The 27337-nt window shown below is 34.5% G+C and overlaps 2 protein-coding genes across 4 annotated transcripts; both read left to right on the top strand.

Moving 5' to 3' along the window:
- Nucleotides 1–267: 267 nt before the first annotated feature.
- On the top strand, nucleotides 268–16498 carry Unpg (homeobox protein unplugged). 3 transcript variants are annotated; one of them, XM_070308292.1, is made up of 5 exons: nucleotides 268–2010; nucleotides 4470–4787; nucleotides 13685–13992; nucleotides 14325–14830; nucleotides 16042–16498. In XM_070308292.1, exons 1-4 carry the CDS (start codon nucleotides 1731–1733, stop codon nucleotides 14793–14795), a joined length of 1377 nt encoding a protein of 458 aa, XP_070164393.1. In that variant the 5' UTR covers nucleotides 268–1730; the 3' UTR covers nucleotides 14796–14830; nucleotides 16042–16498. The 3 variants fall into 3 exon arrangements, with proteins under 3 accessions (XP_070164393.1, XP_070164392.1, XP_070164391.1); XM_070308291.1 differs by lacking the exon at nucleotides 16042–16498 and adding an exon at nucleotides 15419–15746; XM_070308290.1 differs by lacking the exon at nucleotides 16042–16498 and having other exon boundaries at nucleotides 14325–15744.
- Nucleotides 16499–24978: 8480 nt separating this feature from the next.
- LOC138939937 (ankyrin repeat domain-containing protein 16) lies at nucleotides 24979–27201 on the top strand. The gene is made up of 3 exons (XM_070308293.1): nucleotides 24979–25400; nucleotides 25765–26028; nucleotides 26840–27201. Exons 1-3 carry the CDS (start codon nucleotides 25073–25075, stop codon nucleotides 27199–27201), a joined length of 954 nt encoding a protein of 317 aa, XP_070164394.1. The 5' UTR covers nucleotides 24979–25072.
- Nucleotides 27202–27337: the final 136 nt, after the last annotated feature.

Here is a 27337-nt window from a genome sequence, read left to right as displayed (position 1 = left end):
CCTATACCACGACTGTCCTGAACTGTCCACCGTTTCCAATCTCGAAGCATCCGAATGCAAGCACCTCGGATCAAAAACCTGGCACCAAGATGGTGGGTCAACCAACGATAGGCGCGGCCGGACGACTGTTGGTTCGCCTGCAACCAATCAGGGTTGAATGAAGGTCGGTACGGCGCAGCTACCCCATCCACCACACCGGAACCGCGCATGCTGGGGGGATCACGAATTAAAATACCTTGCTCTATACCCTTGGCAGTCGCCCGTCGATCCGTGTGCCATACGGTTGCCGTCTGATGTGGGTATAGTTTCATACTTGGGTGGATATATAGTTTCGCGGGTGCCATCATCATTGTCGTCAACAAGTAGTGCAAAATTGTTCATAGTCGAGAAAGTTGAAAGAAAAGAAAAGAAAAAAAAATTATAAAGATGAACATAAGCAATTCTAGAAGTTTCATCTACGAGTATTATCATAATAATTTGTCCATCGACAAATTTGTGCTGATGATTAATATCTGCCAGGTTTTGCAGATAGTTAACAGTATTTTTTTACTAGCCCTTGCGATATTGGGTGATATAATCTAACGCTTAGAATTGAACAAGAATAAGAACAAGTAAGAATTTGACAAGAATCCGACGACAGTTTTTCATATTTTATCATTGACCTAGACAAGTTGAACTATTTGTCTATCAGTTTTATTCAATATATAATGCTATAATATATGCAAAAGGCGATGACTTTATTCCAATACACGATATTTCAATAATAAAGCGAATGAAGACGAAATCACATGTAATAAATGCATTTATACTAATCGAACGCTATCTTTTACATGACAGATCTTATTTCGAGATATCATACATGTCTAATTTTAATTAGATATCACGCTATCTAATTTTCATAAAAAATTGTATTATAATTACAATAATTGATAGTGTTTCTGCACACGACGAAGATAGACAGCGAAAAAGTGTGTAATAAAGGTTTACTTTTTATATAAAATCGTAACCAGTGCCAAAGTACACATTAAATCTATATTATTAGATATAAATATACACCGGAAATTGTTAAATTGTGAAACTCATCGATGACTCCTATCACGGAAGATATCGTCAATGAAATGCAAAAGAAATTATCGTCGACACGTTGACTGCCATGTTGAATTAAAAGATTATGATTTTTTTATTAATCTCATAATAGATATCTACATGTTATATTTGAATATTATACGGAATAGAAAAAGAAAAGAGAAAGAAAGAAGCAAGACAATTGACAGCGAAGATTATACACACTGTAATGCTCCTTATAAAATGTGCCATAGCTATTACAATACGAAATGTAATCCCACGCAAAGCAGAATAAAACAGAAAACTATAAAACAATTGTTAACACAAATCTGTTGACATACAAAGCGTGCTTTAACAACAATTGACAACATCAAATTTATATTGCAACGATTCGGTACTGACAATTTAAATAAAGCTAATCCGACACTGACTGCAAATCTCATTCATATTCGGCGCATAACGCAATTAAATCTGCGCAATCCAGTTTCCTAAAATACTCAAGGTAACGGAATTTATTAGAAGACGGAAACGACGCATTGAATCGCGCGAGGACAATTTCTGTGCGCGGAAAGGGACGATCATGCTTCGTATGTAGTATCGAATCGAGATTTGTCCAGCTCTCGATTTTTGCCACATTCATCGGCTCCATCAGGGTTCAACGAGTCATGGACGCAAGCGTGGAAGAGACCGAGCTCGACGTCGGATCGGCGAGCGACGAGCTGGACTCGTCGGCTGCGGAAGCGAAGCTCGCGCGACGTCCGACGCCGCGACCCTTCACGATCGAGAGCTTGATCGGTGGCCGGCGCGAGGATCACGATGCTGGTGGTGGCGTCGCGCGGGATGATCGGACGAACGGCAGCGAGGAGGAAGAACATCGGGATCGGGAGTATCAGCTCTATCAGAGGCATTATCTGGCGACCGCTACGGCTAACACGCTGCCCTCGGGTGAGTGCTCTCGTTCCCTGTATTTATTCCTCGGGCTATTGGCAGCACTATAAATTAATTATAATACTAGATAATGTATTTTGACATTTAAGAGAAATTTATTCTCTGTGAAAAGAATATTGCATGCAAAAATAATGCCAGTCTAATTAATTTTCCAACGGCAAAACGGTTACTCGTTATAAATATTCGAACAATCGTAAAATAAGAAAGAAGATTTTGCAGTGTAAAGATGAAAACAGAAAATTATTAAATAGAATTCATCATATTTTTCAGCATACTTTTGTCCTTATACTTTTTAAGGAATCGATTAGAATTAATTTATAAAACTCGGAATATTTTACAAGAACTCTTTAGACGAAAATGATGCAGATATGTGCGAAAATTTAATATCGTGACTGCAGCTTAAAATACGGTGGCTACAAATACGTAAAAATGAAGAAATCGATAACTGCAGCGAAAAGAGCGCGTTACCACGTCTGTTGTATTCCGACAATTCGTTCAATTCTCGCCGATATATTTAACAATAGATGTGATAATGTTGTTAGAAAGCAAATTGAAATCTCAAATATACATATGTTGTGCGTATGTAATTATAAATATTATTATAAATAATTTATACAAATTGAAAACAAATTTTTTTACTAGAACAGCTAATTTTATAAAAGATACTGAAATTGTGAAATCTTCTTTTTGAATCTATAAAACGGAAAACCTTATTAATTTATTATTAAGCTTTTAATGTTTGCATCTTATACTCTGTTAAATGAAATCAATGTATCATCATTGACAAGCAGTGCTTTCAGTTATAAATATAGCATTTCAAATAGTGAAATTTTATTAAGAAGATATGTTCGCTGATTCAATTTAAGAGAATATGTTTTCTATCAGTTTTTATTTTAATTACGGATCAATAATCAAACTAATAAGTGTCTCAAACGTGTAGAATGATAACATTTATTTAACTTTATATATTTAACTTTAACAAGTCATCGTGCAAGAACCCTCATTAAAAGATGAAAAATTCCTTCACTCGTATACAGTTGTTGAAAATTAAAACATGAATGATTCTCATATAATCTTTATTATTCTTCCGACAGGAGAATTATGTACTGATTTAGTCAGCAGTGACTGACTAAAGATTATGATACTGTGTTTGACATACATATAAAACGCGAGCAACTATATTTGAGGTGTCACATGCATATGCAATGATTAAACATTATAAATATATATTCATAAAAATTAAATACTAGATGTATGTATATATTTGTTGTCGGACATTGAGTATTTGTTTGTTGATGTTGGATGAGATATCAACTATTGATATTTTGGATTATTCAATGCAACACATATGCGGATAGATAATGATATGACACAATCACTATAAGAAATTATTCTATCGAGTCTGAAAGGCGCCGTAGTGTCTAAGCTCCAAAACGTGAAAAGATACCAGGTGCTGGCGACGTTTCGCGAACTATAATCTGCGGTCACGTATATGCATATAATTGAACCTTCGGAACCAACCGTTTTTTCTTCTATTCAACTTAGGCGTAGTATGGCGTAGTTAACTCAAAGTTATGTCTCGTTAAACTTGTAACCGCGATGTTACATATATAATGCGCAGAAATTTCATTGATACAAAAAAGACTCGATATATCCTGTGAATTAATTAATTAAGAATTTAATGAAGAAGAATATGTGTTATATAAAATCATAATTAGCGTTAATGGGTAAAAGAAAGTTAACAAAAATATACATGAAAGCCGAAATCTAACATTTACCTTAAAAGACAAAGCAATTACGTGCAATATATATTAACAATAGTTGCGAATGCGAATATGAATATATGCGATTAAAAAGGTGTGCGCTGAAGAAAATAGAAGTTAAATGTAAGCAAACAAGAAACATCATCTAATAAGATTGAATGAACGGGAATAAAACATAAAAATTAATTGACCCTGCAGTTACATTTATTTTTATCGCTATTAATGGATACTAGGAAGATTGAAGTAGTAAACGAAGCTGTTAATAGAATATTTAAGAAAGATATTAAATATTACATTAAGATAATCAATTTCGTGTTTTCGGATTCGAAATACGCTTCTACTATATATCTAACTCTAGAAAAAGAAGAATGTAATAAGAAAAATGCTAAAAATATTAAATTGTTATTTTAAACGCGATTAACAAATATGTTCAATATTCAATATCCGAATTTTAAATTGACTTTTACTCAATATAATTAAATCATAATAGTAGCTAAATAATTTCATTGAATTAAAATTATTATTATTATTATTAAAATTAAAATTATTATTATTCTTATTAGTTCAAGTTTCAAAGATAGATTGGCCGCTTTGAGTTAGATACAATCTGGATAAATCTGTCGATTATTTATTTTGTGTACCTTGAATTTATTGACCATCTAAACCATCTAATCCCGTCAACCATCTGCGTAGGTTTTGGTGTGCCGCTCGGCCTGTACAGTGCCTGGCTACCGATGCGGATGTATGGCGGCGGCGGTGCGGCCGGTGTTCCGATGCTGCCGCCGCAGCATCCGTCCGCCGGCTATCCGGCTCATCCGGAGCTGCATCAGAGCCGGCTGTCGCAGCTCTCCGCATCGGCGACCGGTCATCCGCAGGGATACTACCCCTTGGACGGTTGCCGTCGCACAGCGAGTCAGCGTGCGCTCAACAGCTTCACCGACAGCGAAGACGAGGACGGCAGCATCGGCTCGCCGGCGTCGCCGGCTCACGATCTCTCCAAGTCGCGGCACGGTGAGATAGAAAATTTAATCTTATTTTAATATCCTTTTTCTTTTTTATATTTAAAAAGAATATTGTTAGCGCGAGAGAAGTAAAAATCCGTGAAAAAGATTTTTCTCAAAGCAAATATTTTATTTTTAGGAGTAATAGTTTTTATAATAGAAACAACAAATGTGAGATAAGAGAATTTGCGGGTTATTTAAAATTGACGGGTTTTCTTTCGGTGAAGAAATATGTTTGATATATATGATACATGTGACATTTACGTCCTTCTCTTAAATTAATCGTTCGCATCTCGTAATGCAAACACGTAATGTAAATAACTTAAATTAAATTAAATTAAATATTATTATATAATTATTTCTATAAATAGATTATGAATTTTTCTGTCACGCCATTTTTTGAAAATAGATAAAATAAAAAGATTTGCGTGGGAAGTGTATATATGTAGAAAACACACAACACGCATTAATATACAATGTAACTAAATGTAACTTGCTACAAAGAGTTAGTGGTAACTTATTATAAATGCAAAGAGTGCTATGGAACAATCTTAGTTTTCTAAGAGCATACGTAAGTACTTTGATTATCTTATAGTGACAGATTATATGCTAATAAAATTGTATATATATATATTGCATAATTTTAAATCTTTCGATGCAATCCTTCAATGCAATAATTTGAAACGAATGAAAATTTGTCCAAATAAAATCTATATCCTGATAATCTTTAATCTTGTCTGACTATTAACTTAATAGGATAAATTTTTATTCTGCACGAAGTAATATCTTCATCACAATAATAATTTTAAATGGTATTTTAAGAAGAAATTCTATAGAAGAATTTCTGAAAGAAGGAATATTAAATTATAATATGATTATTTAATAATTACGCATTGAATCGTAGGAAAATAAATATTGCCGTCAAAGCGATGGTCTGTAAAGAGGGGCGCGGAATGATCTATGGATTCAATCGCGAAACGAGAGAAATCGGCGGTCAAGTGTTTACGAATTCCGGTGGCGTGTCTTTGGTCACGATCGCAGTCGCCACGATCGACCGCAAAGGATCGAGATATACGGTAGCGTGCATAAATTATTACGATCCCGTGGCCCGATCTTTCATTATGTGTAGTACAGACGTATATGAGTGTAGTATTAAGATATCTCAGAACATATCCTGGCCGAATTTTCTAATGTAGTCCTTTTTCGGAAGTTTTCTGAAAATATTTGATAAATGATCGAAAAGTTAAAAAACAACATACTCTGAAAAATTGTTCGAAATATTATATACTTTCCGTAAAATAAAAAATTTAAGAAGGAAGCATATAATATATAAAATCGCAATGAAAAAAATATCATTTTGCATAGTTCTCCGAAAACGCGCCACCGGACGATCGCCGAAAGTCAAAGGATACGTGATCGTCGATCACGTATTTTCGTGGGGACGATTCCGATGGTGTACAGGCGCGCGCATTTATTCGTGGCCGGACACACTTTTTATTGATGTACCGCCGACCGGCGGCGATTTCGTATGCGAGACGAAATGACTTCGGAGAATCTGTCATCGGTCATTTATGACGCACCGCGCCGAACCGGTGCGTCCGATTGTCACGGTAAGGCGCGATCGCGACGTTCCACGAATTCGTCGCGATCCACCTACGTGTGAGTATTGCATTCTCGTACAATGCGTGGATTACCAACACTGATCTTGCTCTGATGAGAATCAATGGAATGAAAAAAAGTCAAAAGAAGACGTTAAATACGAATCTCTGAAATTGGTTTTGCTACGATTGGTATCCCAAAATTGAGAATTATACATGAATTTAAAAATATAGATTCTAAATTTGGATAACAATGTAGAGTCAAGTATTAAAAAATTAAAAGATATAAGTACAATTTAAGAAATAAAAATCTCAAACTCTGATAAAGCAGAGCTCGTAAAAATTTTATGATTTACAAATTTTAATTTTTTTTTTAAGCAACGACACAGATATAATAAAAGAAAGAGAATATTTAAAAAAATTAAATTATATAAATCATATCGTACTTTGAAAAGCCTCTGTATGATGTACAAGAATTTAAATATTTTTTAATAAATCACAATATATAATTCAAAAGACGAAACATTTTGATAAATTTATTTTTTCTCACATATGACTGTGTTTTAAATAAATTACAATATTATATATTGCCTGTAAATCTTCAATTTAATTTAATACATAAGATAAAATACCACTTAAATTATGCAAACAAACAGGCATTTTTTACATGTATTTTTGAAATATATAGCTTCACAATTTTAATTATTCTTTTAATTTTGACTAATTTTGGCTATTAAAAAAGGAATAGATAAATTGGTTTTATAAGAAATGCTGATAAAATAAAGCCGGTGTTCGTGCGATCAAGTAACATGCATTGTGCATATATTCTCGATCGGTTTTATTCTTGATGAGCAGTGAATTTTTATACGGTCTAGGAACGGGCAGTTATTTTAATGCGATCGTCGATCGAGACGATGCGTCATAAATACACAACGGCATAGCTAAGATTTTATCGATTGTCAGAGCTATTATCCAATGACGAGAAGTTAAAAATAACTCTTCCTTTTACAATGTCTAGGATCTTTAAAGTTTTTGTTTATACAATCTTTGTAATTGAAGATTGGAAGATATTCAGTGTATTGATAATACTTTTAATAAAGATAATTCTTTTAATAGAGAAATCTATATTATAGATCTTTTTCTATATATATTGAATTTTTTTCATTCATAGAAAAAATTCGCGTTATATATCGAGTAATCTTTCGTATTTTATATCGTTTTATTAATTTTAACGAAGTCTTTTTTATATTACATTTAAAAATTGAAGCTGTATATATACGTAAATAAATGTAGGATATTAAATTTTCTTCATGAATGTTATATTTTTCACTATTCTATCATTCAGAATCTTTTTTCTCAATAATACATTTAAAATGTTCAAACGTTTAATTAAACTTTAAGGCAAATATCTTATAAGTCTCTAGAATCCTAAATTTACAGACTTGGATTCCATTACTCGGAGGTACAGAAATATCGAATCCGTGAACATCACATAGATATAATTGAAGATTGGATTGGTAACAGATAAGTACTTTGAAATGAGAACGAGTCTCGCGCGATATTCACTAGCGAATTATTTATTGTTGGCCCAGATGTGACACGGCAGAAAGTGTGTTAACGGCATTTTCATCATAAGAACACGAAAGCTGGCCATGTAAATTGGAAATGTGTAGGAGTCGAACAAAATTTTCGATTGTCGATAGAAAATTCAGACTTCCATTCATTCGACGCGAAACGATTACATTTGCCGTTTTCGCTTCGAGAAATCTAAAAGTCATTCATGAAAATCTTGTTTTATTTCGTTCGTCGAAAATAACGGATTCACTAATATATCGATTCACTAATATATCGTGTCACACGATCTAAAATTAAACGACATTTAAATACGCGAAACAAAATCATAATCATAATCAGAATACTATATTTATAAGCTATTTATAAAAATATCTCTTAATGCTAAATAAAAAAATCTAATAAGTCGCCTGATTTCTTCGACATTGCTATTAGTAATGCTATTAACTATGTTATTAACTATATTAATAATGCTAGTAACTCAATTTGTCGTGAAGATATGTTCGACCGAAAATGAGTTTTGAATCTGAATTAACATAAATAATATGAAGTATATCCCGTTTGATGCTATTTTGGCTTGAAAACGCAAGATTCTTTGCCATGTTTAATCAATCAAATGCTTACTCGAAATATTTCATTGATTAATCTAATAATCCAAGTACGCCTAGTAGGCCAAGGCGAAGTTTATAATATCATTAATCGTTCTCGCAAACTTGCTTCACTCGAAAACGCTATATTATAATACATAGATTATCTCAATATTCTAACACGATTGTTTTGTTTTGTTTTAGTAAAATGTTATAATAATTCAAAGTTAATTTTTGTAATTTATCTGGGCTCTTTATGTGAATTAAAATTAAAACGTTTGTGATTTATTTCGTCTCTTGTGATTATGATAATCTAAAACAATTCAGAGTTATATTTATTAGAGACAATTTTAAGTTTGTGTTTCATTAAGTTTTTCCTATAATGAGAGTAACATTAATTATGAAATGTAATTACTTTAAACGCTCGCTTCCTCTATTTTGTACTCAAATTTAATTCAATGACATACCAACAGCACACGAGAAGATAATCATCGAATGTCACTTGAATTTTAATCGCACTCACCGATTTTGCGACGGGAAGCCGATTAGCGTATCGCTCGTCGGATGAGCGGAAAGATCATATTTCGATTTGGCATGCGAGATGAAAGGTTTTTTTTTATACCACGTCATTCGTCATTCATAGCCGTCAAGACGACGACTGAGATGGAACCGATTATATGAAGGATCGGCTTCGAGTCAGAGTAACAAAGTGGCTGTCGCGTCGCCGTGAATGGAAGTCGTCAATTTTGCCGCGACGTGAGCATCGTGTGATATTTATAATGCCAGCGTTGCATAATTAACAACCGTATAATCTGAACTATAATTGCCGACGATTCAACGAATCGGCAATTATATACTGCATAGGAAGCATTTATAGAAAAAATCCGTCGATAAACGCGATGTAATCGAATGGGAATAAAAATTCTCGGAATAACAAAAAAAAAAAAATACATAAAATGGAATGTATACATATATTATCCAATTGCGAGAAGTAGTTTGGTTTAATTTTCTTTTCAAAAATTATTATCTTACTATTAAATTTTTTTTTTCTTACTCTCTATCTTTTCCTTTGTATGCGTGTATTAAATATTATTATTATTATTATTGTTACAATTATTTTTGTTATATTTCTTACGTTCCATTTTTACATTTGGCTGTCTACGCGCGTGTCTAAGAATGCGCGTGATATTATATTCGCAGCGAGTGACAGATGCAGGAAAAGAAGAAAGGGAGACAAACCGACATTTCGCTATATCGATCGTCTATGCAATACTCGGTAACGTCATCGCGACAGATATAATGGCAGAACGCCCGATTAATAAGCTCGATTGAAATTTCATGTCGCATATTCAAAAATACATTTACTCAGAGTCATACGCGAGCAGCGAATGAGCGCTTCCTACGATCCGATCTAGATAATTGCTTCCGGCGAAGCTCGTCGATCGATCGCGCCGAGCGCTATATCGGGTCGCGAGATTGAGCAAATTATTCTCGAATCAGGTCGCGAATTTCGCCTGTTTCCTTAACACTTAATGAACCGGATATATTTCCCGTGCATGTCTGGAACTACATGTGAATATCGAAATCTTATCGATAAGTTGCAAAAATAGCGAGAAGTACAGTGACATAATTAAAAGTGTGTAAGATCGAAAGGGATAAGATATTCATGTTATTCATTATAGAGTACTCCGAATCCTGTATACTTGTTTTCATGCATGATTTTCTCAACGATGAATTATGCTTAATGCTGAATGCACAATCAAGTGTATGCAAGCTACAATTATAATCAAACTCACGCGAGCTTATTGCATTTTTTACGAAGGCCACAGATACATAAATTATTTCCCACACTACTCGCGATACCCGCACTTGCAATCGAACGAAGATACTCGAGACCCCCGAACTTTTTTTTTTTTTTTTTTTTTGCTTTTCCCGCAGTTTTCCTGGTCGGTGAAATTTCGTTATTCATTGCCCGAGCGTGGAGAGCCTGCGGTGCGTCCGACACGATATGGGAGGATCGCATCTTGCTCCGTAAAGGACCGAGCCGTACTTGTCGCGAAAAAAAAAAGGAATAGTATCCCTCGGTAACGACGATACCAGGATTGGCACGGTTCCGCCGATCGATTGTGGAATCTCGCGTCATTATGCGAGACATTATAGGCGTAGAATAATTTGTTTAATTTCATTGTATTTGAAAAGATCTAAGAATCGTGAAATTGAAGAACTCTTTTAAGGAAACAGAGAATTAAAAAATTTTTAAACCAAAATTCCTTAGGATCGAAAGAATATTTACTTTTCAAAATATTAAGAAATCAAGAGTTTCAAAATCGTTTAAAATTAAAAATATCTTATTGCTTAAATTTTTTATTGTTAAAAAAAAAGGTAATCTAATTCTAATATATTCTAAAATATTTTGTATACGTTAGAGATTCATAATCAGAGGGATATAAAATTTCTAAAAAAAGTATAAAATACTTTTCTCAACCGTGTAAAAAAGAATCGCTGATCAGCGAAGAAATAGTTGAGAGAATGAAAACAATGGAATTGGATAAATCGCGAAAATTAACCCGGCACAAACGATCGATGAATCAAGGATAAAGATCTTTAAATGATTTAATTTCCGGCTGTTTCATCATTGATAGATTTCAATAATTGCTCTCATGCTGGTTAAATAAAATATGAGCTCTGAAGCACGTCAGTTATTTTTGCTGATTATTATTATATATGACGAATCGATAATATTGTAATATTACGTTAAGCATGTAGATACCAGCAGCTTTTCTTAGGATGAAATCAATAAAGATGCCGCGACCCAATTAATCTGTTGCGTGTCTGTGTAATTGGCGGATAAATTTGCGACCTAATCGATCCATGAGCAAATTACTCTACCTGTTGTAAATAATATAATATTTTATGCGCATATACGTTACATAATTTTATGTTATTATTTATAGTCTATATATAGCCTAAAAAATATATTTCGTGCTTGTCTTGTGGGGGTGTATATGTGTATGTATGTGTGAAATATGTGCAAATATTTTCTCTCTTTCTTTCTTTTAAAGTATTTTCCGCGAATAAATCAACAATTTAATCAAAATTATTTTAATTTGCAATATACTGTATTAATGTAAAATGTATATTTACATTAATAAAATTAATTTAGAAATTATATTTTATTAAACTTTATTTTATTTATTTATTTTATTTACTAGACATATTTTTTTATCCCTATGTAAAGTTTTTTTTTTCTCTTTTATTGAAAAAGGCATATATATTATTTTTTTTTTTGCGACTGAATCAATATGTTTATTTACGGATTTCATGTCGTCTTTACCTAGGTATTTGCTATAAGAGCCAAATGAACAGAATTGCCATCAAACAAGCGAAAGCGATTTCATTATCGTATTTAAGTTTCGGGTTATAGCCTCGCTCCAATAACTCTATTGACTAAAAGAGTATGGTCCGCTAAACGACGATGTAACAACGTCGTTCTCCCAGATCGATTTCTCCGCAAAGTGTAAAGACGGGAAGCAGGGGACAACGCCCGTGTACGCTCGCGGAAGCGTATCATTCGCCTAATCGAAACCTTCTGAATAAGTTAGCGACTGAAGAGTGCATCAAACCGATGGTGGTGGAAAGTTTGAGCGCTCCTGTAAGTGCGCGATCCGCGAACTTCGGGATAAAAAAGACGCGAATCGCGACCGATGAATAACTCAAGCTGACCATAGCCGAGTTGACCGTTGACAACGAACTTTAGCAGGAAATGATTCGCTCGCAAATAACGATCGGCTCTTGATCATGCGACTCGACCATATTGCGGTGGGAAAAGTTGTGCGAATCACGTACGGTTGCTTACTTGAGAAAATACGACGAGGAAAACTTATATACGATTCTATTTATATTATTTCTGAGGGAAACGGACTGCATGTGCATAAGTTTTAATACATGTTAATTCATCTACTAGAATACAACTTTAGATCCGATAGAACGTGAAATTTTATGTTCTGTGATACATTTTCAAATACACATTACAAGTATCTACATATGCAAGTTTTAATTGTATTATTTTAATAGAGATTTCAATAATTAAGACATTTAATAATTAATATACTTTTATATTTTTATATTATTAAAAAAAAAGCAGTGAATAATATTGATTGATTCATGACTCATTCACCGACCTCTAAAATATTACAGACAATAAATTGCACAGATAATTCTCTTTCTTTTTATTAAACTTTTAAAAGTCTGAACGCATCTTTGACTTGAAATGGTTAAACTTGTCGTTTAATTCTTTTTATATAAAAATCCTCCAATTATCATTGATATTAAAGATAATCTTCAAATACTTTCCTCGGACATTTGCGAACATCCGCGAATTAATGCAAATTTCCATTTCTTATTCAGTCGATCGTCGAAACGTCGATCAAGCCGAGCGCGAGCCAATCGAACCGCTATATAACCACGTTGTAGGAATAATTTTCAATAAATGATGACCCGACGGAGTCATCAAACTCCGCAGTAACTTTGTTTCGTATCCCGGTGCATATTGCATGCCGCGCTCGGCTGCCTCGCGGATGAAGAGAAAAAAAAAAAAAAAACTCTGTACGGAAAATTACGGATGAGAGAACGTTGTCGACGATCGAAGAGCGCAACTTTTATGAAGGAACGACCAATCTGCTCCGCATATTAAATAGCCGCCAGGCTATACATACCGCGGCGATGTACTCTCGATAGCGATAAAGTTCGTTGATGACTTAATGTCTCTAGATTCAGTCGTGGATATTAACTCTTCTATTTGAAATTGTATACCTTAAAGTCGTTTTTTTTTCGACGATTATGTTTTTTGAATGTTGAACATAATTGTTATTTGTTTTTAATAATTCAATTATGGATTAATCATAAAAATAACGTCTTAATTGAAAAGCGTGTTATATTTTTTATTCGTACATATGTTTGTAATGAATGTTCGAATAACGCGCATTTTTGACGGAATATTGAAACGCAGATAATTTAATGATAAATTATTTCATTATCAATTTCAAATTTTCTTTGCTACATTATATTTTGGTATATTAATTAGATTTAAAACTTTGATATAAGGAAAAATGCGATTTGACAGATGCCTCGTAATCATCCATGTGTTGCAGGATCTGAGAACGGTCGTGTATCAGCCGATAGCGACGAAGAGGGTAGCGGTGCTATAGGTTCCGGTGAGAGTCATGACATTTCCGATGGCGGTGGCATCGGCAATGTCACCACAAGTCCCAGCAGATCCTTAGAGAACGGGCAGAATTCGTCAGCGTCGAATACCGGTGGCAGCAAGGCCCGACGACGACGTACCGCGTTCACTTCGGAACAATTGTTAGAGTTGGAGCGCGAATTCCACGCAAAGAAATACCTGAGCCTGACAGAGCGTTCGCACATAGCGCATGCGCTGAAGCTATCGGAGGTGCAGGTCAGTGCTGAACACAAACGATAAATCGATAAGAATCATACATAGGGTTTGATAGCAAAGAATAAATTAATATTCAAAATTATTAGAATTTAATTGAATGTTGAGAGAAATTCTCGCAACGTTAAAAGTACTGAAAATTTACAGAAATATTAAAATTAATTTATAATACGAAAAACGTATCCAAAGTTATAAAATTTAATTTCTTTAAATACATATTAATATGCATATATATATATTATATTAATTCTTTTATCATATGCAACTTCATCCTTCTCTTTACTGTGAAAGAATTTGTATAATTTATTTTTCAAATCGACATAATTCTGGCGCAGGTGAAGATCTGGTTCCAGAATCGACGTGCCAAATGGAAGCGGGTGAAGGCCGGCTTGAGCGGCGGCGGTGTCGGCGTCGGTTCGACGGCGGCGTCAGCTATGACGCCCTCCGGCGCTTCTGGTCGTCACAATGGTACTGCCGGCCAGCATACCGGTTCAAGTACCAGGATCGTCGTGCCGATACCAGTGCACGTGAGCCGTTTGGCTGTCAGATCGCATCATCATCATCTGGAGAAGTGCGCGAGGGCACCGCGCGCGAGACCGACACCATCCTCGGGCGAGAGCGCATCCCCGGGAGCGGCGTCGGTGTTGGGCGATACTTTGGGGCTAGTGAACTCGTCGGTGAACTTAACCGGCCAGGTGCAGCCGCCACTGAGTGCCGGTATGGGAGTAGAGATCGGGGTTGGGGGTGGTCTAAGAGCCTTCGCGGTACCAGCGCATCGAGCTGGTCTCGGATCCTCCGGGAGGTAGTGAACGTCGTGTGGACGATGAGAATTGGACGCCTGGTACGTTAAAACGCGAAGGAAAGAGATAAAATGATAATCGGTGTAGAAGGCGCGCGAGGCAAAATGAAATCGGATGTCCTCATTATGAAGTCGTGATATTTATCAATCGGGAGTTAAAAATCAATCACCATTAACTTAAAAATTGTGGCAAGATAAATACTTGTACGTCAACATATATATCTTTCTTTTATCTTTTACATACAACTTTTATTATATGCTATATTATTCACTGAGATAGGAGAGAGAATATTTCATTGAAATTAAATTAAATATGCATGAATCGCTTGCTAACAATAGCATGGGATATTTTCTATCTTTCAAACATTTTCTTAAACATTTTTAATAATTATTCGGAAGATATAAAGCCGAACTTCCTCTCCGCTTGGTTCGCTTTTTATCGCGCCATCGATTCAAATGTTCTAAATACGCGAGAGAGTCATTTCGACCATATTGCTCGAGCGCTCGATATCTTTTTCCGACTTCACAGCGCACATTGTAAATAACAAGTCCTAGAAGTTTGTAAATATACACATACCATATACCAGGTAGATAGTAATTCCGCATAAACATCGTAGCTCGTATTTGTAGATAGTTTACGTTAAGCAGTGGGTTTGAGCCTGGCGAACAACTATTACGTGACGGCGATACCGCGTATCGATCAGCCGTGCGATCATCGCAGCTGTATTACAACGGCGAAACGTTACAATGAGGCGGAAGCGCACAAAATATCGGGCTATAGACTTGCATACGTTGTAATATCGTATCGGCAATAAAATGTGCGACTGTAATTCGAAATATTATTTGCCTTCTACCTTATGCCTACTCGGTGCGCAACTATATGTCTATATATTAATTTAAAAGTTAATTAGAAAAAAGGCATCGTTTACTTAGCTTCTTGATAATTAATTATTTGCATAATAAAAAAAAGTTTATACATACGGATTGTTCTATCGCAATAAAATCGAAAGAAGATATTTTCCCCTTCCCCTTAAAGCTAAACTTTAAGGGTCGCATGTCGCATATTGATGATTTATAGTTCTAATCGAGATTTGCAATACTCTGATGAGATATAAGAAATCTTAATTTATTTTAGAATAAAGTTTAGAGAATTTTGAGAGATAATGTCTTCAAGAATGTCTTTCAAAATTCTTGACTTTTATATTCGCCTTCTCTTATTCAGCTAATTTATCTCGCGCATTTCGATTCAAAAGATCAATCGACAGAGATCGCTAATCGCACGAGGGTTCCTGCGTTTGCCTTGTTTTGACAATTTCGTTGCGTTTCTCGAGGGGCCGGCCGCCCCGGGTCGATTCATCGTCATCGGGTGCTCCCACGGGATCAGATCGTCGTCTCAAATCGGTGGATTGCGCATTTTCGCAGGCTGCGTCGCGTGCGGGCCCCGAGCCTCTGAAAAGGGATCCACGGACGAAATCGGGGCTCCCTCCGTTTACCTCGTAGGCGTGACCCCATATGCCGGGTTCGGCAGGGCCGCTGCAACTGCAGGACGATGCACGATGCAAAACGCGTCAATGTGTCAGCCGGCTAATTCGATTTAGCCTTCTTTGACTCGGAACAGCCGTGACTTTTCAAACGGAAGCACGATAAAAATACACGGTATTTTTCTCACCGCACAATAATTGATGACAGGTGATTTTCTCTTAGGTAAGTAACGAGAGTAATACATAGGAATTAGTTTAATTATTAAATTTAATATCGTTTTTGTACTCTTTTTAAAAACATATCGATATATGTTAATTTTTTAAATGCGATAATAATTATTGTAAAGTCTCCTCTTATTTTTAAGCATTCCTGTTTTTATTTCATCATTGTGTTTTTTTACTTTTAAATCAATCGGAACAATGGCATAAATATATATCAAAATCATGTTACATTAAAAACTCGAGAGCTTTTATCAATACGTTTCATGAAAAAAAAAATCCATATCAAAAATCTAAAGTAACAACATGTATATTAACTAATCGAATTTACGCTTAAAATGAAAGAACAGAAATGAAATAAATATACGCTACAACAAAGATAAAAATAATTAATCATGGACGAAATTCTTTTTCGCACACAAAACAGAGGTATCATTCATAAGTTATAATAATGTTCAACAAGAGAGAATGTCAAAAAATTGCGGAAGAAGATGATAGGAAAAAAAAAAAAAAAAACGGAAGGTCGACGGGATAGGTGAAGGGTGGTTTGAAGGGGGTCGGAAGAAGTAGAAAGGGGGGAGGGAGGGGGGATCGGGATCGTATACAGTGTACACAATAGCAAGGCAGAGTGCATTACGGTTAATACACGAAAAGGACCGGCGTGGTCGTTTAGTCAGCGATCTCGGCAGTTACTGCGCCTCGCGCGAGGGATAAATCATCTCTCCCGACGCTGCCACGCCTACCCGGAGGACGCGGAAAGAGCGACTCTCCCCTATAGAGCGTGGTAACGTACGACGGGCGGTGGACGACGACGTTACCACGTTCTCTTTGCGGTCGATGAGAACGAGCCGACGGTTTCCGGAAGAGGCGGAAAACTAATAATCGTCCGCGGACTCGCTCCGGAAAGCGATGCTGAGATTGCGGCGGCGACGGTGACCTCGATTGACATCGTCGTTGCATAGGGCGAGGGACCAAGTTAGTCGATAGAGAACGGCGAGATGAAATTTTTCAGACTCGATCACTTCCTGACGTTACGTTTTCGACGATTAAATGGAAAAGTTTACAAGCTTGTATTCTTTTCATATTTAAAATTGTTAAAAAGATAACATATTTTTCAATCAATCTCTCGAGAGATTTGGGTGGTCCATAAATTTGCGTAACAAAAGTTATTATGAGATTATGGTAAAAATGTTATTAATATTAGTTGTTAAGATACATAATTCGAATGTTTCATTCTGTTTATAACAATGTATCCAATGAAGGTATTTGAAAGAAGCATCTATATCATTGATGATATTTAAAGACTAATGATCAAATTTTTAATTAATCTTCTAAATCTAATTCAGCAGTCATATATTTCTTATTTATATCTCAAATATACAATCTCTATATGGATATAGAAAATTTAAAGGCTATAATACATATATAGCGCAGATATATAAAAATAAACTTAAGTAATAATAAAATTGAATTTTCTAAGAAAGAGTTTATTTCAAAAATAAGAATATAGATATCAACTGCATCAAATAAATCGCTAAATGATATAAATATCATAGTTTTATTAACGAAGGATATAAAGGTATCGCAAAGATATCTAATATAAATCTAGCTACATTTTTAATATATTAATTCTTAAATATAATCTCCATAATAATTCTTTTTAGTACTCTATAAAGAACATAATTGAAAGTTTTCTTACATAAATAATGATAAAGTGAAAAATATTCGGTTAGAATGAGATGTGTGTTTGAATTGATTGTTATTTATCTAACTTACACTGTTACGCGTGTGCAATTTTTTTGCAGATTAAACTATAATCCCCTCTATAGTGACTCGCTGGCATTTAAACTATTTATATGATTTTTAAATACCACCACCAAACATAAGACTGGAAAAGGAACGTTTTAATCCGCGCGTTCGCTATGGGCGTGTCAAAGAGTCAACCGCGGGAGAATAACGCGATCTATTTCCCACACTCGTTGCCACGACCGAGAGAGGAGAAATTTTCCCATTTTTCCCGAAAGGGCCGTGAAATTGGGCGGACAAATCGCAGCTCGAGAGAGCGTAGCGAATGTCCGCAATTCGTGTCCTCTCATACTGTTTCGGACGTCTGTCGAACGTTCTGTCTATAGTTGGCTCTCGTTCTATTTGTATAATTTGTTCTCTTGAAAAAATCTTCAAATTCAATTGCGATAAATTTCCTACAATGCTTAATTGGCTTTGACGAGATTAAATCAATTTCCTTTTTAATCTTTCAAGACGTATAGAAGACTTTAAGAGAGCGAATATGTCCTTTGTCGGGCATTGAAATCGCCAAATTCTAACATATGAACCATGAATTCTGTATTTTCACTTTAAATCTAAAACTGATACTTATATTGCATATTTAATATTATAAATATGGCCATGTAATAATTAGTTTATAATAATATTGTGAATATATTCGATTTTTATGCTGAAATCGAAAAATTCAAATTTTTACAGAAAATAAATTAAATTCGCATGCATGTTTTATATATATATATATATATATATATATATATATATATATATAAATAATTTCACAAACACATAAAACATATTCTATTTTTACTTTTCACCAGTTTTTTATCTTGTATTCTTGTTCGTCGTCACAATCAACCATATATATTCTATGTAATTTAAATAGTCGATAAACACTTAGATTGTTGATGTCAAAATTTGTTGTCGATACCAAATATAAAACAATCTAAGTTTGCTCGTGTAAATCATACAATTCTCGCTATTACAAAATTGGTTTATTTTATGCTTTCTTTTATTTTTTCTATTTTTATAGTTTTTTTTTTTATCTGGCCTTAATTGATTATTTCCTGTTACTCATTTAATTATTAAATGTCAAGCTGCCACAATATCAAATTTATCATCAAGTTAAATGTGGCATCATGTGTTTGCATGCATTTGATGCATTTACAAGAATTTCCGTGACTAATCATTTATCAGCAGGATTTAAAATTAAAAATTAACAAATTGTGCGATATCTAATCCAAAAATCTAATTCTTCATTCATTAAATGAAGAATTACATAAATTCTCAAAATATCCTAATATGTAATGCAATTATATTATTTACATATATGTATATTGTAATAAAAAATTTTAAAAATAAATTTTGAAATTAGTAGAATTGAAAAGAAATATAAAAAATATGTTTAACAAGTGTGTTAAGAAAATTACAAAATAATTAAAACAGGTATAATAACTAATAAAAGCCAAAAAACAAGGCGTAAAAAATTGTTTTTAAAAAAGTTTATACAGTTTAATTAAATAGGATTTGTGGACACGATTATTATAAGAGTAACTCACAATATAATTAGCTCAAAGATTTGATTTTTTTTCGCAAAAATAGAAAGATCATTGCGCGCACAGGAACGTTTAAATTAAGTTTCAAACAATTAAAGTAATTTTTTTCAGTCGCGGAAACTCGAGATCTTTCTACGGAAGGAAATGTCGCATTTTTCACAATACGCTGACTTAAAAGTTCTCGCGCACATTTCTTCCTGAAGAATTTCATTTTGTTGCTATTTATGCGATCACTTTACACGTCGTTGCACTTAGCAAAATGAGCATGCGATTTCACGAGCGAGCAGCTTTATAATTCTCGTTTTATCATCTCGTTATATCGGATAACCCTTGTATTACGGAACAAGTGAGTTAGCCGAAAGTATAAAGCAGATCATGATGACCGATTGCGACAATTAATTTTGAATGAGCGAAACACGATTATTGGAATTTTATCAAAATCTCATTAATCTCATTAAGAATCGATCTAATAATTGTTAGATAAGTAAAATGCAAATAAACGTAACATGTTGCAGCATATTTGCACACATAATTATATGTAATATATTTTATATTATTAAGTAGAGATTAATTATATTAAGTAGTATCACAGATCCTTTCTTTTACGAAATTCAAAAAATTCTATTTATATCATTATTCAACAAAACAGATAATATAATTAATATTGAATGATCGAAACAGAATTGAAAAATTAATTTTCCACTATTTTGTCTACCCCAGTATTTAAAAACGATAATTAAAAATAAAAATGAGAGACGAAGAAAGAGGAAGAATGAGAGAGGAGGAAAGGTGAACGGAGAGTGGAAGGAGATCGAGGAGATGAGTGGGGGATTCCGGCGAAGGGGAAAAGGGGAGAATTTAATGTTCCCCTCCAGTGGGTGACTCGAGGGTGTAATTGCCGTAGTGGGCGGAACGGAGAGAGCATAGCACCAAGGGGCGTGGTTCGTTGATTACACCACGTTGATACTGATATCCTGGGCTACCAGCTTCCTCCATCCAGCTCTGTTCGGGCACCGTGTCTCCCGTGCTCTCTCCGCGCATCTTACCGCATAGAATCGTCGTGATGCGGATGACGACGACGACGACGACGTGATGACAGCTACTGCTACGAAATCTCGTCGACACCGTTTAGATGGTTTTCTCTATCTTCTGTTCTCTCACGCGACTTTGAATGGATTTTATTAATCATGTTCCTTTTATGTGTTTCGCTCCTTTCGATGGAACCTTTCGAAATTCTGAGACAATGTAGCATTATAATGGCTATTATTAAAATTATAATTATTAAAACATTAGAATTCGTTTTTAAAATAGCTCAATATATAGCTACAATTTCTTTATTTACATACACATTTAAATAGATTACAAATATAAATCGGTTTATATGGCAAAAAATACAGAATAATTAAAGCACCACACAATCTATAATAATCTCTTTAAAAAAAAAAAAAAAAAAAAAAATGCATTATAAATCCACATAATAAAACTCTCACGTAAAAAACCTCTCGACAAACCTGCTGATACCAATGAAACAAATTATGCCGATAAACGGAGAACGCAAACAGCAAGGGATAAATAAAGAAACGGGCGTCGCGCGATAAGGGCTGAGAGGCGATCGTCGACTCGATGAACGAAACGTGGCCGTCCGCGCCATCGGCGATCCACGCCCCGCTGACTGGACTGTTTTTTATTACACCACCGCACCCGAAAGATCGACCCGGAGCCGCAGGAAGTTTCCTCTGTCATCGGACGGAGGGAGAGAGAGAGAGAGAGACGCGGAAGAGAGGATCTCTCGCGACGCGGGGGCGGACGAGAAAGCGCCAGAGTCGAGTCCTGCGTCCAATCCATCCGGTCGATCTAACGGCGGTTAAATCGAGAACCGCGAAAACGAGGCAGTTGGAAAAGCCATCTATCTCTTTCTACATAGCGTCGATAACGACATACTTTTTGATTGGCGTGGATACGCGTTACGGTTTCGATGCCGCAAAAGTATTGACGCAAAGAAAACTGTACGCGCGACATCAAATATCTCGATACTAAAAATTTGATACTATAATATTTTATTTTGATACTAAGATATATATAAATACGTATATGAAACAAAAAAAAAGAAAGAAAAAAGATATATTCGTACGCATATATTCCAATATATTCCAAATGCAATTCTACAATGAGATGCATCTTTACTAAATGCACGCCGCAAATTATTAGCGGAACGATCTATCGGCCGGGGATTAAATTCGAACAGGATCGGTGAACGGAATCGTAATTTTTTTACGGTGTCATCGCAACGCGCTTTCGATTTCCGCCCGGTCATCGAGTCTCATTTAAAGAGGAGGCGATCCTTGTTAAGCGGCAAAACCGAGAGAGATCGACTGCCTGACCCCCGGGCGATACGCCCACTCAATACCGCGCTTTGATCCACAGACAAATATCTTCTCGTTTGCCATTCAGCTTCTCGCGTTTGTCATTTAAGTGAGCCAAGCTGCGCCGTGCAGTGTTACCGTAATATGACGTAATATTTAAGAAATAGATGCTGATAATAAAATTACTTATTACACAAAGTAATAGCTCTATTGCTAATAATTTGTTTAATCTCTCAGTTATTTCTATTGGCAAACATATGGATAAAGTTATGTGAAAGATGGAGATGTATAGTATGATTTAAAAAATTGATAAAATTCAAGAAATGTAAACGTTAGCCATCATAACAAAGTTGCTATTCGACTTCTATTTTTGAGAATTATTTCGCAGCCAAAGAGAATCAGGATTCTTTGGTAAGCAATGCCGCCGTGCCATGCACGCCGTCTGCATATCAAGTCGTGCATACGTTACATGTATGCGTGTTATCTTTCTTTTGTACGCATTCGCACATTGTCAATCTGTCTTAATCTTCAAGCATTTTCCCAAGGATTAATTTTTTTTTAAATTACTGATATATATTATAAATATCTATGTGTGTGTATTTCTTTGTATTTCTTTTTCTCTTTGTCTAAATTACATTCTAAATTAATTAAAAAATAATTTAACATATATACATACTGGAGGAAACTTTGACACGTGACACTCGGCAATCGATACAAGCGACAGAGCATAAAGCGAGCGAATGAATTAATGATGTAACCGCGGGTGTCCGATTACTGTGCGCTTTCGGACACGCCGGGCTCGGTTAAGACGAAGAGAAACAGGGGGTGTCGAAGGGGCGCGCATTAGCGCCTCGTTTATTATTCATATGCGAGAGTTAAGAGAGCGCGTGCATATATCTACCTACCTATTCGTAATTTTCGTACGACACGAATTTCGTTTCGACGCGTGCACGCGGGGAAATCGTCGCTCACGCGCTCGCGTTTCACCCCTGGGTTCGTTTCATTTGTACACCCTGCGGTAAGATTGCACACCCCGTCCACCCCCGTGTATCGCTTTCGGTAATATTCGTTGAATGGGAACATTATCGCGAAGATTTACCGCAAACAATTTGTGTAAAGGGAAAAGTTTGCATGCAAATTATATGAGAAGAATAATACAGCGAGTATTTTTTTAAAATAATAAATAAATAATTCTATAATTCTATATGTATATACTGATTTAATTTATATTGTAAAAATCCACAAATTTTGCAAATTTAATAAAGAAGATGTGAAAAATTTTATATAGAGTAAAATAATTTGCAAGGTAAAAGGATATTTATAAAATGTACGTTCACTTACCGCTCAATTAATCGCGCTGGCTCTTAATCGTTTTTTCCCTCCTTTGTATAAGATATTTATAAATTGTGGGAATGCCATTCAAGCTTTACACAGTCTGATAATATTAATTTTGTATTTCCAGTAATGTAGCATTAAAACTAATTATCTCTATTTTTTAAATCAATTGCGAGAAACAGTAAATGTACACAATCGAAAGAATCTATATACAGTTTTTATGTATCAATTTTAGAAATAATTTGATTAAGAGAGGAAATTAAAATGAGCTTAAATGCATATCGAAACGTACGAGGATTGGTCGTGATGCACGGGATCTTTCACCTGAGCGAGAATACCTACACGGAGCGCATTAAAGTAATGGGTGTGACTGCGATCGTATCGCTCCGATTTGTTTAAATAATCGAACGTTTCAAGACCGGACTGCATATCTTCGTGTCGGCATCTAGCCAGCCAATATGTATGATAATTTTGACATGCCTACATCTCATAATGGAGTCCGACTATGTGCCGCACGTCCTTGGTCTCCGTTCCTTTAGCCTCGTTTTGTGTGCTACGTCTTCTCTAGTACAGAACTAGGAAATCATATGCAAAAGTAAAAACAGATGTCAATGTATGTGTTCTTTACTCTTTTAATTATATAAATTTATAGTATTATTCGCAACTGACGTGAAAATAATCTGTGCTTCTTTCAAAAAATATTACTCTTTTAATATTATATATATATAGAATATATTCTCTCTCTCTTATAGATTTTGTATTCAAAAGTTATTTTTTATCTGCAATTGTTTAATCTTTATTCTCTTCATATATTAAGTCTTATATATTATATATATAAACGTGTGTGTGCGCATGCGTATGTGTATGTGTATCATAGACAATAGTATATCTAGACCGAGTGTCAAAGAATGGGGTTCGTCAAATATTAGACAGAGATAGCATGCTTTTTATCACCATTCTATCTTCGTTTTTTCATCCCCTCTATCTTTCTGTTTCCCAGTCAACAAAAGCTTCTTTACACCCTACCGCGTGTCTTTAGACAAAGACAAATTGGTGATCATACAGCAGCTATCTCTTTCTATTTTTTGACGCGTTTTGGCTACGGGAGATGCGCGTAGAGACGCGCAGTCTATATATTATATGTCTATGGTGTGTGTATGTTCATATGTGTCTTGTATTTTTTTATGCCTAAAAAGTTCCTCGCTTAAGTAAAATTAATTAATTTATTTATTTTTATATATTTACTTTTATTTCTCTTTTAAATAATATCTATCTATATTTATTGCCAAGATGAATTATTTCTCTCATTTGGAAACGATTGATATGACCGATTGCCAGTAAATAAGATCACGATGTTCACAGGTGTATTTTGTCATGAGAGAACTGCTCTTTCATCGATCGTAAGTTCGTGCGACTGGTCGTTTAGTGACAGCACATGTTATTGTCGTTAAATCTTGAAGAACGTCTATTGGTTTTTACTCGAAATTTCCTGCATGTTTTGAAACGCTTCTTGAGTTAAAAATTAATATTTTTCATTTTTAACGAAACATGTGTAATAATGTTGCATCGGCCGAGCTACCTAATTTGTCGCGCGACTTCCTACGCGCGTGTCAAAGTGGGAACATCCACAGAGTGGAAACTCTCGTCGAGAGATATGGAGTGCGCGATTGGAGCGACTTTTGCCACTCAACATCTGGCGATACCGCACTGCATGTGGCAGTACGAGCGGGAAATATACATATTGTAAAATATCTATGCGAATGTTTCGATATGCCAGGATTTACAATCAATGTCACCAATAAGGATATGAAGAGACCTTTGCATGAAGCTGCACAATTCGCGCAAGAGGAAGTTTTGAGATACTTATTGGAAAAAGGTATTTTGTCTCTATTTTTTAATTATTTATTTACCATGGAAGTGAATCTCATAATTTGATTTTAAATAAATATAAAAAAAATATACAAAAATATTTTATTCTCTCTTAATATTCGATTCATTTATATTTTCTTGCAGAATATTTAAATATAAATTATTAAATTCTTCATTAACATCATATATATTTAAAAATTAGTTTGTTTGTATTTTTAATTTATTTGTTTATTTATTTATTATTTGTATTTTTTGATTAATTATAATTTATGTAAATTATTAAATATAAATTATATTAAATTAAATTACAACGGAGAGAGATATGATTGCGATATTAAGCTATATGCTATACCATCGTTCGATTCAAAAAGGTGCATCGGTAGATGCTTTAAAACGCGGTGACTGGACTCCTTTGATGCTGGCATGTACCAAAAACGGTCCAGCAGCCTGTCAGTGCATCAATGTCCTTTTGGCCGCTAACGCTAACGCACTTTTACGCAATAAAGACGGCTGGACTCCGTTACTTATCGCTTGTCGAGCTGGTGATGAGAATGCTATCGATTTATTATTAAAGCATTCGCCAAAGTGCATCAATGATCGAAGCAATAATGGTCGCAGCGCGTTACATATCGCTGGTAATTATATACATTTGTAATATGTTGATCTCTGGATTCATTTTTTTTATATTGTGTTTATCCTAAATAATAATATAAAAATAATGTAACTATTTACACACTTATATATACATATGTGTATTCATAATAGTTTTATAAAGAAAAATTATGAGATTATGATCACGCGCAATTAAGAATTCTTTCAATTATATCAAAGTTAAGAAAATATAATGCTAACAGAAGATTATAGAAATCGCGACTACCCTCAGTAGAGAATTCCATATCGAATCGATGGCAGAACCCGCAGCAGTTAAAGCTGCCGGTAACTCAATATAGAATTGCTTGATAGTACTTGAGTAAGAGTTTATCCACCGACAACGTAATATTTTTATACTTTATCAGCTTTCTTTATTTTATTTTTTAAGATTACTTTTAAGAATCTATTTTCTTTAGATAAATCAGAATCTAGAATATTGCAATCATTTAATAAAATATTATACTTAATTTAGATTTGTTTTTCTTATTATATTTGAATTTATTTTTTTCTGTAAATTTATTTCTTGCATTATTTAAATAATATTTGATGCTATCTCTTTAAAAATATGCTTTAACATTTCTTTTTCAATAATTTTATTTCTTTCTCTAACGTAAGAATATATATAAAAAAAAAAAAAACATTTTACGAAATTAAATGACAGCGTTCGTTTCGAAATCAGGAATACATAAGACTGAATTATTATTAATTATTTTCGGTGCATTTATTCATTTACTTGTTCATCTCTTTATAAATTTCTATTTGCAACATTTGATCATTTCAATTCTTCAATTATAGCATTTCACGGCCATGAGAGAGTGATTAACTTGCTCGTCGCATCATCTCGTGCAAATCTCTTGAACGTACAGGATTCTTCAGGCTCTTCGCCACTTCATGAGGCAGTAAAGCATGGAAACCTGAATGCAATGAAATGCATTGTACATCTGGGAGCTAATGTCAGCCTTGTAGACAATGTCGGTCAAACTATTCTACACATTGCTACGCTGACTGACAATTCGGAAGCTGTTGAATACATTTTAGAGCACAATTTGATTGATGTGAATTGCGAAGCTTCTTTCGGGATGACATCTCTGATGATAGCTCAAAGGAGTAGTCATAACGACGTTATCAACATTCTGATTAGATATGGCGCTAAATAAAATCTTTATTCGTAAATACTTATGTATTACTACGTATTTTTTAAAGTATCTTTTAATCAGCAAAAACTATATAAGTTAAAAGCGTAAGTAATGTAAATCAACGTGTTCATTTCTTTAGTTTTTTTATTGTATGTCA

Source organism: Polyergus mexicanus, unplaced genomic scaffold (genome assembly GCF_030449975.1).
Source record: "Polyergus mexicanus isolate NDT 795.1 unplaced genomic scaffold, iyPolMexi1.0 SCAF_15, whole genome shotgun sequence".
NCBI classification, from domain to species: Eukaryota; Metazoa; Arthropoda; class Insecta; order Hymenoptera; family Formicidae; genus Polyergus; species Polyergus mexicanus.
Note: the sequence above shows the minus strand (reverse complement) of the source record. Positions and strands in the feature narration are given on the sequence as shown.

Bases quoted from the DNA above. Each gene is read 5' to 3' on its own strand.
- Unpg (XM_070308292.1), top strand. From the start codon at position 1,731: ATGGACGCAAGCGTGGAAGAGACCGAGCTCGACGTCGGATCGGCGAGC. The intron at 2,011-4,469 runs GTGAGTGCTCTC...CCATCTGCGTAG, and splicing joins GGCTAACACGCTGCCCTCGG to GTTTTGGTGTGCCGCTCGGC. The intron at 13,993-14,324 runs GTCAGTGCTGAA...ATTCTGGCGCAG, and splicing joins TGAAGCTATCGGAGGTGCAG to GTGAAGATCTGGTTCCAGAA.
- LOC138939937 (XM_070308293.1), top strand. From the start codon at position 25,073: ATGTGTAATAATGTTGCATCGGCCGAGCTACCTAATTTGTCGCGCGAC. The intron at 25,401-25,764 runs GTATTTTGTCTC...CGATTCAAAAAG, and splicing joins GAGATACTTATTGGAAAAAG to GTGCATCGGTAGATGCTTTA. The intron at 26,029-26,839 runs GTAATTATATAC...CTTCAATTATAG, and splicing joins CAGCGCGTTACATATCGCTG to CATTTCACGGCCATGAGAGA.